This window comes from Eptesicus fuscus, chromosome 20 (assembly GCF_027574615.1).
Source record: "Eptesicus fuscus isolate TK198812 chromosome 20, DD_ASM_mEF_20220401, whole genome shotgun sequence".
NCBI classification, from domain to species: domain Eukaryota; kingdom Metazoa; phylum Chordata; class Mammalia; order Chiroptera; family Vespertilionidae; genus Eptesicus; species Eptesicus fuscus.
This window is the reverse complement of record NC_072492.1, coordinates 34,402,831-34,418,358: the sequence shown is the minus strand read 5'-3', so window position 1 is coordinate 34,418,358 and position 15,528 is coordinate 34,402,831. Positions and strand designations below refer to the sequence as shown.

The following is a 15,528-nucleotide window of genomic DNA, read 5'->3' as shown; positions in this document are numbered from 1 at the left end:
CTCTCACAATTCAGGACTCCTGGCTCCTAACTGCTTGCCTGCCTGCCTGCCTGATTGCCCCTAACTGCTTCTGCCTGCCAGCCTGATCACACCCTAACCATTCCCCTGCCAACCTGGTAACCCCTAACTGCCCTCCTTTGCAGGCCTCGGTCCCCCCCAACTACCCACCCCTGCAGGCCTGGTCCCCCCCCAACTGCCCTCCCCTGCAGGCCTGGTCACCCCCAAATGCCCTCCTCTGCTGGCCATCTTGTGGTGGCAATCTTGTGGTGGCCATCTTGTGTCCACATGGGGGCAGCCATCCTTGACCACATGGGGGCGGCCATCTTGTGTGTTGGAGTGATGGTCAATTTGCATATTACTCTTTTATTAGATAGGATAGCTTCTATTTTACTTAGCATATGTTATACTGAGATTATATTACTGAATCTCTAATATATTTACGATAAAGAACTGTTTTTATCTAACCAATTTAAACTAGGGTAAAATTCCAATAAGAGCAGAAAGTAATATTTGCCTTTAAAATTTGAATGGGAAAGAAGAAAGGAGAAAAAAAGGGTTATTTTTTCTCTTTCTAATTTTCAATCAGTAGTTTCCTTCTTGTTGATTTGAAAAAATGAACCAAATATGCACCCGACTAAATATTAACATATTGTAGCTTTTAAGAAAGCTTAGCTATGTGATGCTATGGCTTCAACTCCCAGCCTCCATTTCTGTCATGTAGTTTTGTTAAGGAGAATCATAAGCTTACTTTTTTGAAACTGCAAATGCCAACTTTCTATTTGAAGCTATCTATCCATCTAGACCAGTGGTTCTCAACCTTTCTAATGCCGCGACCCTTTAATACAGTTCTTCATGTTGTGGTGATCCCCAACCATAAAATTATTTTCGTTGCTACTTCATAACTTTAATTTTGCTATTGTTAATGAATCGTAATGTAAATATCTGTGTTTTTCGATGGTCTTAGGCTCTACTGAACGTCGCGACCCACAGGTTGAGAACTGCTGCTGTAGAGCCTAAGACCATCGGAAAACACAGATATTTACATTACGATTCATTAACAGTAGCAAAATTACAGTTATGAAGTAGCAACGAAAATAATTTTATGGTTGGGGGTCACCACAACATGAGGAACTGTATTAAAGGGTCGCGGCATTAGAAAGGTTGAGGACCACTGATCTAGACAGATAGATAGATCTATATATAGATATACAGGGTGTCTCAAAAATGTATACACATTTTGAATAATTATTAATTCAAATGGATTAAACCTGAAAGGAAAGAAACATCAATTGAGCTATCAAAAAAATGTATGTGTATACATTTTTGAGGGGACACCCTATATATATCACTAATTTTTAAGAATCATTACTAAAATATAGTTTTGATTCAAATTCCATAGAGGATAACCATAAATTGATTATTTTTGCTGTGGCCATTAAGAAGAAAATTTTATTTTATTTAAAAATGCAGACTGAAACATGGGAAGGCATACATATCGATGTGATCATGAAGAAATAAGCCTACATTGTCAGTGCTTGCATGCGGTCGATACCAAACAGAGCTAAATCCAAGAGTTCCTTTTCAAACTAAAAGGGAAATTTTAATTGCCAAAAAGTGGAAAAAATATTACACCAAAACAAACTCTAGTATTTACAGTTGCACTAAGTAATGTAACCTATAAGAATATACATAAAGTTTAAAGATCAACTTTTGCTAGAATGTTAATTTATCAAATTACATTTATAACAGACTGTCATAAGTATGTATATCAGTGGATGGATGGATGACGGGTAGATAGATGGATGGGTAGGTGGGTGGGTGGACAGATAAGGATCACAAGACCTAGACTATTTCAAATATTCAATATTAATAAAAGAATAAATGGTATATACCCTACCTTCTGAACATCAGCATCATGTTTCTGTTGAAGTTTAAGCTTCTCTTCATGACATTTAGCTTCTATCATTTTGGTTTTCATGTCCAACTTCAAGGAAAATATTTTAAAGGTGTTAATAATTTGCTTTTCCCTTTGGCAAAAATACACAATTAAATTAAAATAACTCCGAATATGAAAGAGAATAGTATTTTTCCACTTTTACCCTATAGCTAAAGGTCTAGAAATCACACATATATATACCAATATGTTGGTATTACTTCCAAACTAATTAAAAATCTTTCAAATAAGTTGTAACTGATGGGTAAGCTGACACTACTAAATATGGATCAATTATCCCTCCTCCAAAGAAAGTCATTTTAAAGTGTTATTTTGCTAGTATTTTGACGTTTATTATTTCCTTTCCAAGGAAGACTCTATTTAACCGTTTTACTTTTTGCTTTTCTTATATCTATGTGCTCCTTTAAAAATACTTTTTACTAATATGATAGTTTGAGACTGAACATCCATAGATAAGGATAAACTAGAGGCCCGATGCATGAAGATTCGTGCAAGAATGGGCCTTCCTTCCCCTGGCTGCCAGCACCACCTTTGCTCTGGCCCAGAGCTGCCCTTCCGCCTTCCTATGCTGCCCAGAGGCCCGGAGCAGCTGGGTGGTGCGGAACGCTTGCGGGTTAATTTGCATACACAGGCACCGAGCAGCCAGGGACGCAATGACACAAGCATCCCGTCCCTGGCCGCTCGGCGCCTGTGTATGCAAATTAACCCACCATCTTTGTTGGATTAATTTGCATACTCACTCCTGATTGGCTGGTGGGCGTCACAAAGGTATGGTCAATTTGCATCTTTCTCTTTTATTAGTGTAGATGCATGTCTCTCTCCTGAAGTTATAGACCCCAATGCCCTCCAGACAGTGACTTCATCTCCTTTCGAGCACTCATTAACTCCCATCCTGCTCAAACCAATACATAATGCACAATGTTTGCAGCAAAGCCAACGAAACTGTAACCAATACTTGTTGATACTAATACGTGTATTTTTGAATTGAAAGAATAGTAGTAACTGGTTTTAAGAACAACATAAAATTGGTTTTCTCAATTATAAAAGTATTGGACCACCTGGTTCCTTACTATTTAAAAGAATATGCACATTAAAGTCTGACAGACCTCATTTCTAACTCTCGTTCTAATCCCATCCTATATAATAAAAGCCCAGCAACCAAACAGCGAAATGATCAGAATGACTGGTCAACCAGTCACTATGATGCACACTGACCACCAGGGGGAAGACGCTCAACGCAGGAGCTGCCCCCTGATGGTCAGAGCACTCCCACAGTGGGAGCGCCACTCAGCTGCTGACCGGGATGAGCGGCGCTCCTACCGCGGGCCGATCCCTGCAGGCCACACTCCCCACCGGGCCTCTAGTTATGTATTAATTGCTGTGATCTTGGGCAAGTCACTCTGTTGAAATTTTATTTCCTCTTCTGCTAATTAAGGATAGCTATCCTTATGAATTGTGAAACATTTAATGATATCATTTAAGTAACTATACTAAGTACGATGTTTGGCGCAAAGCAGGTATACAGAATATCTTAGTCTACAACCTTCACAAAAGTTTTCTTTTAAAACATTAGGAATATGAAAAAAAATAAATAAATAAATTTTTAAAAAACATTAGGAATATGCTAGCAAAATATTTTCTTGAAAAATTTTAAAAATACACTTTATATTTTTTAATTACTGTTTCAAATATACAATGAATCTGAACTTACGGTAAACATGCATGATCACATCAACATACTAAAGTGAAATTTTAAAATTTTACAAATAAAAGTTAATATAAATGATTCATGATTTTTAAATGTTATGAGTGGTGGAGAGGGAGACAGTCGTCCATTTACTCTGCAAAAGGAAAACAATTCTAAATCACAGGATGCTTCTTCCTCATTTTAGCAGAAAGGGGCCTGGGGGCCTAAGTCCATGTAAAGATCCTTAACAGAAGTTTTCTGGGGACTATTAAAAAGGAATCAAACAGAACTGGGAAGATATAGGAGAATTTATTACCATGCATCGCTAACAACTTGTGAATACCTGGGCATCCAGATGATGACCAATAATGAATACAGAACATTTAAAAATCAATATACATACACCACAACCTATTTAAGATAACTTTTCTATGGAAGAGAACAGATAAGTACAAAACCTATACTATTTGGGGTTAGAAAGAGTACATTTAATACAGACAGTCACATAAAATGGCTGAAAACATCATAAGCAATAAATTACATATTTATACTCTTGAACTTTAAAATGATAACGTCTCTGGGGTCAATGTAAAAATTAGTTTACATATGAAGCCATTACCAGCCATTAGCACCACAAATTAAATTATCTATGAAATTAGTTAGCAGGAATATGGGTAAAAAACAAATAAGTTGGGAAAGGTAAGAGGAAATTGGGTGACCCACACAGTAATAGAACCTTAACACAGAGTGAGACAGAGGTATAGATGGAAAAATAGAGAAAATGGTACTAGCCACTTAAAGGCAAACATTCTCAAGCAACTAGAGATGCTATTACAACAAGGACAAACTATATTATGAACCAGCCTCTCTAAACAACACAAGGAAGTCATGGTGGCAAGTGCAGCAGTAGTAGTAGCAGTAATACTACTAGAAGCATTAAGAGCAGTAGCAGCAGTAGCAGTGGTGGTATTAATAGTAAGTAAATAGTAAGCAGTAGTCGGCAGGAGTTAGTAGTAGTATAGTAAGTAGTAGTAGTAGTGGTAGTAGTAGTAGTAACAGCACAGCAGCAGTTATTGGTGAAGCAGTAGCAGGATCAGTAGCAACAGCAGCAAGGAAGAAAAAAACAACACAAGAAAACAACAAATACCTGACTGATTATGTACCACATACAGAGCTCTGTTTCCAGCAATTCACATGCATTATTTCATGCAGTAATCCTCGCAACCTACAGAAGTGGGTCCTTTTACTCTCTCCATTTTACAGATAAGAAAACTGAAGTACAAAGAGGCACCTGCTCAAGGTCACATGGCCAGGAAGGTAGAGAGCCTGGATCCATACTCAGGGGCCTGGGTCCAGCTAATAAATGAAAGCTAAATACTGCTGAGTAGCTTTTCAATATGACGGCTCACCTATTCTATCATCTCAATATTTAAATGGAACTCAAACTAAAAAAGGAAGATGCTCTCTAATAAGTCACCTCAGGGTTTTAATAAGCAATGCTTGCCTGGGATAGAAAACCTGGCACCACCGGGAGGGGAGAAGGGACAGGCAGACGACCCCAACATCATTACATTATTCTAAAACACACATACTGGGGTTCCACTTTTATTTCCTAAGACCTCTTTTAATTTTTTAAATTAATTAAGGGCTCCTATCTTTTTTCGACCCATTAGGACTTCTCCTTGTTTAAAGCCACATTTTACATCAGTAATATTTATTTGATAGATTTTTCAAAATCCCAAATAAGAGTTATGGTCAGAATCTGCTGTTTAAATATTTCAGCTTTCAACATAAAGTATCATTTTTTCCCTTCTTATTTTTTAAAAATATATTTTTTATTGATTTCCGAGAGGAATGGAGAGGGAGAGAGAGATAGAAACATCAATGATGACAGAGAATCATTGATCAGCTGCTTTCTGCACACCCCCTACTGGGGATCAAGCCTACAACCCAGGCATGTGCCCTGACCAGGAATCAAACTGAGACCTCCTGGTTCATAGGTTGACGCTCAATCACTGAGCCATGCCGGCCGGGCTCCCTTCTTATTTTTAATAAAAAGTATTTCAGCAAGTATTCCATACTTTCTACTTCCATTTCTTCCTGTCCCTTCACTTTCTTTGTCCATTATTAACCTGCAATCTCAAAGGTCACATGACATCATTTTCATTTTTCAGCCCAAGGTCCTTTGATCACCGAATCAGGCACACGTCATCCTCTTGTTTTTAGAAGTTTGCCCTCCGACCATCTCCTTCCTTCCCTTGGCTCTGTGACTTGTGCTTGTCTGGTCCTCCACTCACTCTGTATTGTCCAGTCCTTCTCCCACCCCCTAAGGCAGCATCTCCCAGGTTTAGTCCCAGAGTCATCTTCACCCTGTGTAAACATTTGCCTTTGGTGATTTTATCTGGAGTTGACTCTAATGTCCCATGGAAATGAACCATAAGTCTCCATTTGTAGGCCTCACATCTTAGGTTCCAGCCGCCTCCCACACAGCTCCCATAGGATGAGCCTCTCCTACATCGAATTCAACAATCATCTACTACTTACCGTGAAGTTCCTTACCTGTGGCTCCTCCTTTTCCCTTACCCTCAGCATCCAAAGAGTCCCCCATTCCATCCCAGCTCAGTGCCTCATCTCAGCCCCACTGTCACCACTCTAGTAGTTTCTCGTTCACCCTCACCCCAGCTATTAAACGGCCTCCTCAGTAGCGACTCCTCACACTCCAATCCTCTCCCTCCTAATCCATCTGAGACACTACTGCCCAGCTACTTTTCTACAGCACAGCTGTGATACTGTCTCCTGGTCAAGCTTCAGTAGCTCCCTGGGCCTGGGGTTGGCAGCAACATCATTTCTGAGTTGGCCACACTCTCTCCCTTTCCTTTCCCCTCCCTATTCGCCAGCCAGGTGGTCTATGGGCTTCAACTAAACGTGCACTTGGGTTTCCGCTTCCATGTCTCTCCTCTGCCTGCTAAAATCTCCCACGTGATTCAACTCCTGGCTCAAATGTCACTTCTTCCATGAAATCTCTCTCACACTCCCCAGACAAAAGCAATTCTTCCTTCCTCAATACACCTCATAACACTTCTTAGTCAATATCGCCCTACAGCCCAGCTGGCATGGCTCAATGGTTGAACCAGGAGATCACAGTTCAATTCCCAGTCAGGGGACATGCCTGGGTTGTGGGCTCAATCCCCAGTGTGGCGGTTGCAGCTGACAAATGATTCTCATCATTGATGTTTCTATCTCTCTCTCCCTCTCCCTCTCTCTCTAAAATCAATAAAAATATATTTAAAATATCGCCCTACAGTAGATTTGCACTGTACTTTCTTTCCTTCCTTCCTAGAACCGAGACAACGCCACAGGAATAAAAGGCGTGTATGACAAGCCATGCGATGGATAGCCTACTGCTAGAGCAAAGGAATGAAACTGGATAGCTTCACTTTCTAGAGGGCATTCCCACAAGCTACTTCTGAGGGAATTAGAATTTCTGAAATTTCTGCTTAGAAAGACTTTAAGAAATGTTATTTACCAAAGTCCCCTGGGCCTCATCTTCTCTGAAGTTTGCACTTCAAAGAGTAGCTCTGAGGATGGACATTCCTACCGAATGAATCAAGCTGGTGAATGTGCTCACTTACTTATTATAAAAGCATTTCCTTGGGTTTAAAAATATCCAACTAACAGGATAACTAGTTAAATTTTAGGACAATGACCAATGTCACTGACTCAACCGAATATGCACAAACTTTAAATAAAGGGTTTTGGGGTTTTTAAGGAACACAACAATCTATTCACTCGGGTATTTGACATTCACTCCTACAGAAAAATGAATTTCTTATTCAAAATGCTACTTTTTACTATTAACAGTTTTGCATGTGTAAATTGTATTTAACATTTGATACTGAATTTAGCAGAAAACAAAATATAATGGCCTAATGACCATTAATAAGCTTTTAAGGGAAAATGTACTAAAGTTATTTAGATGGACATCATCTGCACATTTTAAGTACCAAGGAACTTCCTTTCATGTTATAACAAAGAGTGAATATTGACCATCTACCTCAAGCTTGTCAAAAGGAACAAAATGTACCAAAAAAAGCAGGATTAGAGAATAACTACAAACTGGTCATTTTTCTGATAAGGTATAAACTGTAGCCATTGTAATTTTACTGAAATTTTTTTTGTTTTCATTTATTTACTGTAACCACGTAGCAATAGAAAGGTCGAAAACATTACTGATGTCAGCCATCTGTACTGCCCAGCAGTTTCCAAAGCATTATCAGCAACACAACCGAATGTCGTCTTCGCTTAGTCATACTTTCTTCCTATAGCCCAACAGTCACCCCAGCCAACTGCCGAAGAAACGCTTCGTAAAATCATCCTCACTTTACTCACTTGGATACCTAACTGTTACGATCATCTTTCTGGAGAATTCTGTTAGTTACTAGTCAGAGGAAATTATTGTATGTTAGTAATTAAGATTCTTCCTGACTAATATCTTCAGTATATCCTATTCTCAAAATGTTCATCTGTAATATTTCGTACTGCCGATTGTTATTCACCTTGCTGATTTATAAACACAGCACACAAAAAAAGGCATCTATCTCTCTTGTTATCTTATCCCTGGGGTTTACAGATATAAGCAGCATTTGCTACTCTCCTAGAACTCGACACATTAAGGGTAGAAGTATAGTTAATGTACATAGTGCATGCTGGTTTGTTATTTTTAAATTTTGTCAAATATCATATACAAACATAATTTACATGAAACAAACATAATTAGATGGAGAGTTATTTTGTTAAATTCTCTGCACTTGCCAGTGTTCTTTCCTTTTATTTAAATCTCTCCCCTTTTCTCACTTCTCCCATCAACACCTGCATGTTATATTCCATAACAACAACCTAGCATATTTTCTTTGTGTATGTGTGCATGTGTGGTGGTTTTTTATTGTTGTTAATCCTCATCCAAGGCTATTTTTCTCCATTTATTTTTAGGTAGAGTGGTTGGGAGGGCGAGAAAGAGAGAAACATCGATGTGAGAGAGATACATCAATTGGCTGCCTCCTGCATGTGCTCTGACCTCGGCCAGGAATCGAGCCTGCAAATAAGATATGTGCCCTTGACTGGAATCAAACCCAAGATCCTTCAGTTCGCAGGCTGATGCTCTATCTACTTAGCCAAACTGGCCCAGGCCAACCTAGCATATTTTCATGTCTTCTGCCATGCTCCCAGAATCATATACAAACGTGAATGCTTACACCAGCAGGGGTTTTTGCAGCACACTGCTAGTGTCCCCAGATATCTACTTCCCTCTTCTTTCTTTGGGGCCCAATGGCCACCACCAAATATGAGCAGGGCACATGGTTGTATCATGACTGTGTGACTAGGTATGGTCAAGGGGAATGATAGGGTAGAAATGATTCTGGACATTTTAAAAAACAAAGTGGCTTTCTCTTTGTGCTCTTCCTTCCTGAAGGATGGCATTTAAAGACAAGGTATTGGAGAGCAACCTACACCTCCGACCAGAGACTGACGCTGTATGCTGAGGACGGTGGAACTTCCCCACTAGTCCAGGTCCCCAGTGACATCACTGAGTACAGCACTCCCTACACACTCTGATTGTTATGTGAGAGCTAAATAAATTCTCTTCTTCAAATCACTACACCCTTAGCAATACATAGTTTTTATATTATGTTTTGCATGCAAAAAAAAATATTTTCTGCATCTTGCTCTCTCTGAACATGCACTACCACATGGAACTCTCTCAAAAAATACCTGCTATAGTTTTATTCATTCTTTTTCATTGTTGTCAATTATTTCTTAATGAGGAGAAAACAAAATTTATTCAACCATTCCCCTTAATGAATATTCACTTTATTTTCAGTGCTTTTCCACTACAAATAAAGCCACAAAAAATATTGTCTACATGCATCATACAACTAGCCTTTGATATCTACAGGATGGATTCTCAGAAGACATGCAGATGAGTCAATGGTAGATATACCTTCATAGATTTGACCCTCTATTAAAGGTAGATTCATATTTCTACCAGAAGAGTAGATATCCATTACTACTCTAATTTGCATTTCCCTGAACACTACCCTGTCTTAGCTCCTTTCAGATGTTTTGGAGCCATATGAATATGTTTTTCTGTAAAATGGCCTTTCACAATTTGATCCATGTTTTGTCTGTCAATCAGTAAGACTTCCTGGTATGCTGTACACATTCATAGAATCTGTCCCAAATATTCCCCCCAAATCTATGATTTTTTTTATTGATTTTGTTTATAATATATTTTATCATAAAAAATTTTATTGCACTTGGTTAAATATTTCTATAATTTTCTTTATAGTTTCTGGATTTGGAAAGGTTTAAGGGTTAGAAAGGCCTTCCAATTCCTAGATTTTTTTTTTTTTTTTGCAAGATTTTTGTGTTGTTTTGAAACTTTTTGATTGGGCATCTGTAGGTTAAGTTTTTAGTACATCCAGAATTCATGTTTGTTTTGTTTTTAGAGGATGAAGACCCAGTTTTACTTTCTCCAGGTAAATGAAAAGTTATACCAGCATCATTTATTAAATGTCTTTTCTCAATGTATTGATAATAAACTTGGTTATTAAATTTTTATTTTTACTGGGATTTATTTCTTGTAATGTCCTTTTGGTTTTGCTGTCAGGGTCTCCCCCATAAAATGAGTCAAGAAGCATTCCCTTCTCTATGATCTCAAAAAATATTTGTAATATTGGAATTAGTTCTTCCTTAAATGTTCCCTTATATAAATATGCACTTATAAAGGGAAGCAGGACACAAAAGAATATATAAAATTTAGTTCTAGTTATATGAAGTTCAAAATCTACTACAATAAAAATATTTTCATTTTTAAGGATGTAGGAATTGATGGTAAAATCAACTTTAAAAACAAAGGAGGGAAATTATCATCAGAAAAATCAGGATAGTAGTCACTTCTAGGGAAGATTGAAGAGAGTTATGATGGGGAGGGCCAGACAGCAAACTTTTGGGATATTGGCCATGATCTACCCTTGCCTGTTTACAATGGTATTCCTTGGTATAATTATTTATTATATGTTGTGAGATTGTATATACCTGAATGCTACATTCACAACTGTTTTAAAATATCAGTTCTTTCATTTATTATGTCAATGACTATGGATTTAATTATCTTGGATTTATTTAAATTCTACATTTAACTAACAGATTCACAAAGGGAAAAAATGCCTAATTGGCATTACATGCAAGAAAGAAGCAACATCCCCTCTAAGGCAATAGGTGGGAACATTCAATATGGGTAGAGGTGAGGCTCAAAGGAAATGTTCTATTTTATTTCACAAAAGAGCAATTTCTACCATCTGCTCTCTAAAAACTGATGGTTGCTCTGAAAATTTCTCTCCCTCATTGTGTTGTGTATTCTTTCACTTTCAGTGACAACAGTTTTCCAAACATCTTAATCTATGTCAGAAATTTTTTTAAGGTTACTAAAACAAAAAAACAAAAAACAAAAAAAAAAACCCACCAACCTACTGCTTGATGATGCTCAGTGTCACACAATCCTGTGATGTGGCTATCACAGGAAATGTGTCCGCAATTACAAAGAAAAACAAGTCCAACTATGTTTGTGAGTGAAGACTAGAGTTAAAATAAAGGATGGCTATCACTGAGCATATGTTTTCTCACAATGCCCCAAATAAACTGAAAATGTAAAGAACATCTTAAAATATTTTGTAGGTGTATATTTAGCCACCAAAATAAAACTACTATAATTCTTTAACTCTAATAAAATAATACTGGAAATATTACTCATTTAACATCTATGTATTTTCCACACAATTATAAATTTTAAGTGGAAGTTGTATTTTATAAAGTTTGATTTCTAACGGTTAATTATTTTAGGACTCTAAAATTTCAACAGAATTAAATCCTGTACTAACTGCTTCATGACCCAGATAAATTCTTTAAGGTATTATTCATTACCCCAAAGAAATATTTGGAAATACATATAAAGACAGAGATATAAGGATATTCTTCCCAGAGGTATTTATGTTATTGAAAATTACAAACAATCTCAATACCTAACAATAGGAATAAGTTCAATTAAGTAGGCATATATCCATAATCTATATATATATAAGCCTAAGCAACCAAACGACCAGTCGACCAGTCGACCGGTCGCTATGACACGCACTGACCACCAGGGGACACTCAACGCACAGGATCGGGCTCCCTCCTGACTGGAACAGGCCTGTGGGGATCGGGCTCCCTCCTGTCTGGATCTGGCCTGTGGGGATCGGGCCAAAACTGGCTATCTGACATCCCCTGAGGGCTCCCAGATTGCGAGAGGGCGCAGGCCAGATCAAGGGACCCCACCGGTGCACGAAATCCATGCACTGGGCCTCTAGTATGAAATACAGACATTAAAAATAGATGCTTGGGAACCATATTTAATAGCATGAAAAATACTTGAAATATACAAAACAATATATACCAGTATAGATCTCAAATTTCTAAGAAAAAATATGTTTTAAGGACACAATGAAAATCTAAAAGACAATACAATGACATTTTACCACTGTTTTTATTTCCAGGTGTTAATTTTATATGATTTTATTTCCTTCTTTACAGATGTCTATAATTTCCAAAATTTCTTCAATAGAAATCCACATAAGCTATTTTTAAACTCATAAATACTACTTTAAAAGAAAGTAGAAACTAAGATAGTTCCCACATTGGGGCCACTCAGCATATACTTTCAAATATTCTAGAATGAAGAAACATTTTTTCAAATAAGTCAGAAATGACTATGTAATTGCACAAGGGTTATTTTAGCCAAAATGTACACAGACTATATTTTAAGATATGGAGTAAGTTGATGTTTACATGCAAACTTCTCAATGATGTCAAAATATTTTTATAGTATGCCAAAAAGAAAAACAAAAACATAAGGGTGTGGAAAAAATAAAACCACACACATTTAAAAAAGAATCTCTGATGCAACACATGATAACTGTAAATATTTTTTCTTTCAACACATATGTGGGTAGCATTGGTATGCTTACCCCTGACCCAAAATGTCATCATGAAGATATTATTTCATGAAAGACCAAAAAAATTTCAAAAAGCCACCACTTCCTTTCAATTATTTTATTTATTCTATGGTAAACAGCCTCAACAGTAAAAAAAAAAAAAAAAAAATAGTACAAAATAAAAGGAAAAATGGTTGGAAATGACTTGGAATGACTTGCAAAAATAATTGACAATTATTGAAAAGGAAGAAATTCATATCAAGAGCTCAAAAGGAGGTGCATCTGAATATAAGAAATATTACCCTCAAAAAAGATTTTTTAAATATTTCTTTTTATTTCACCATATTTTTTTAAACACTAGGATTGCATTACGGAAAAAACATCCAGCATGCCTTAAATTGGAGCTACAAAACAACAGACAGAATATTACTGAGTTCAAACCTATATAATTTGATTAGCCAATGTCACCCCAATAAAGTCAATAAGAAAAGAATATTATTGAGATCAGCTGAAACCGGTTTGGCTCAGTGGATAGAGCGTCGGTCTGTGACTGGAAGGTCCCAGGTTTGATTCCGGTCAAGGGCATGTACATTGGTTGCGGGCACATCCCCCGGTGGGGGGTGTGCAGGAGGCAGCTGGTCGATGTCTCTCTCTCATCGATGTTTCTAGCTCTCTATCCTTCTCCCTTCCTCTCTGTGAAAAATCAATAAAATATATATTTTTTAAAAAGAATATTATTGAGATCAGCAGTAATAATTATACCAGATGGACTTTTTTTAAAGAGCCCTCTTCCTCCATCACCAACCAAAAAAATAAACTTTCATGCCTATGATATTGTTTTAAATATCTAAGAAAAAAGTCAATGCCTTTTGTGATAGTTTATAAATAGGGTGGTAAGAAAACTTTATAATATTGAAAATAACCAAATTGAAATTAAATTTGAGAAATTCTTAAAAGCATCCATGTCCAGCTGGAGTGGCTCAGTAGTTGACCTATGAACCTATGACTGGGAATCGTCACAGTTCGATTCCCAGTCATGGCACATGCCCAGGTTGCAGACTCAGTCCCCAGTGGTGGGTATGCAGGAGGCAGCCAGTTGATCAATGATTCTCTCATCATTGATGTTTCTATCTCTCTCTCCCTCTCGCTTCCTCTCTGAAATCAATAAAAAAATATTTTTAATGTAGAAAGACAAACCCTGCCTACCCTACATCATTACTTCATATGTGTACCAAAGACAACCTCTTCCTACCATGCATCATTATTCTAACTAAACCTGAAACCTCGTATTATACAAAATATAAAAATAGTGTCAATAATTAGGCATATAAAAAATATCTCAGTCCTACCTCTTTCTCATGCATTCGAGAGAGTAAATGATCCTCATGGAAACTGCTGGATTTTCTCAGGCTGAATTTGGGAGTCATCTGTTGAATGAGTGAGAGTTATTCAATACTTTTTCAGGCATGGTTTATCCTAAACCCCCAAGTAAACTTCTAAATTGCCTAAAGTTCATGCCAAAATGATGCCAACACTGGAGAAAAAAATTATCCACTTCCAAATGATAGGATTCATAAGACAATTATGCTTTATAATGTGGAGCTAGACTATTTTTTGTAAGTGACTTGATTATTTTATTTAAAAATATCTGTCTGTAGGAAAAGTCCAATGGAATTCTCACCTACCAGAGAAACTGGGATAGGCTTCTGTCTCAGGTACCGAGGATTTTCTATCTGAAATTTTAAAAATAAGGACTTATTAATTTTTGAGTTTTAATTATTATTTGATAAAGTACAAAATTAAGCTGCTTTATGAAAATGTTTTATATATGTCTTAATATTTAGCTTGTTTTTTAGAATGGCTATTGCATAATCCATTTTTAGTGGCCCACTAACAAATGAAATACAAAGCATAACCTCTGCAGACACAATTGTACTTTCATGATCCTCACGCAGCCTATGTTTTTGAATAGTCTCAATAATGTAAAAATGCCAATTCTCATTAACTTGATGTAGTGATTGATTTACCCAAACCAATATCTAAGTAGGGTTTTTTGAAAACTTAAGAAGCTCATTATAAAATATGCATAAATAAATAAAGGGACAACAGGAAGAAAGACAAACCTGAAGAAAAAGATCAAGGTGGTGTGACATAATAAAACTACAACAATGAAGATAAGTCAGTGGAACTAGGAAGTACCAGAAACTCAAATACATATGAGCATATTATTCATGAAAGATATAGCATTGCAAATTATTGAGAAAATTAGGATGTGTTCAACAAGTAGAAGAAAATAAGATCAGATCCCTTCCTCACACCATATATAATAATTTCCAATGGGTTAAATACTTATAATTAAAAGCAGAACTTTCAGAAGACAATCTAGAAGAATAACTTTATGGCCTTGTAGTAAAGAAGATTTCTTTAAAAATAAACCAAAAAAAGCATAAGCAAAAAATTTTAATAAATTTAATAATTTTAAATAAGAACTTCTCTCCAAAAAATATATCATAAAGTGAAAAGAGAAATCATAAATTAGGAGGAGATGTTTGCATGAATGCTTTGTCTCTAAAACATATAAAGAAAGTCTTTAAAATTTTAAAAAGAACAACCCATTAGAAAAAAAATGGGAAAAACTTGAGACAGTTTCACTGATGAAGAAATTTGAATGACTAGCAAACATGAAAATATGCTCAATCTGTTTATTTTAAAAAACATAAAGTAATACCACAATGTGATAGTATTTTACCACCACCAGACTGGCATATATTAAAAATTTGACAATAAGAGTATTCCAGATCCACTTCCAGTAGGTCTATAAATGAGTATATGTACTTTGGGAAACATTCATTAAGTAT

The 15,528-nt window shown here is 36.5% G+C and overlaps 1 protein-coding gene across 1 annotated transcript in view; it reads right to left on the bottom strand.

Moving 5' to 3' along the window:
* The window catches only part of LOC129147417 (centrosomal protein of 112 kDa-like), a 61,394-nt gene that overhangs the window by 4,393 nt on the left and 41,473 nt on the right, over positions 1 to 15,528 (bottom strand). The window contains exons 3-5 of the mRNA XM_054709418.1: positions 14,356 to 14,403; positions 14,020 to 14,097; positions 1,898 to 1,984 (exon numbers count right to left, since the gene is read on the bottom strand). Coding sequence (XP_054565393.1) covers positions 1,898 to 1,984; positions 14,020 to 14,097; positions 14,356 to 14,403 — 213 coding nt within the window. The remainder of the gene's footprint in view (positions 1 to 1,897; positions 1,985 to 14,019; positions 14,098 to 14,355; positions 14,404 to 15,528) is intronic.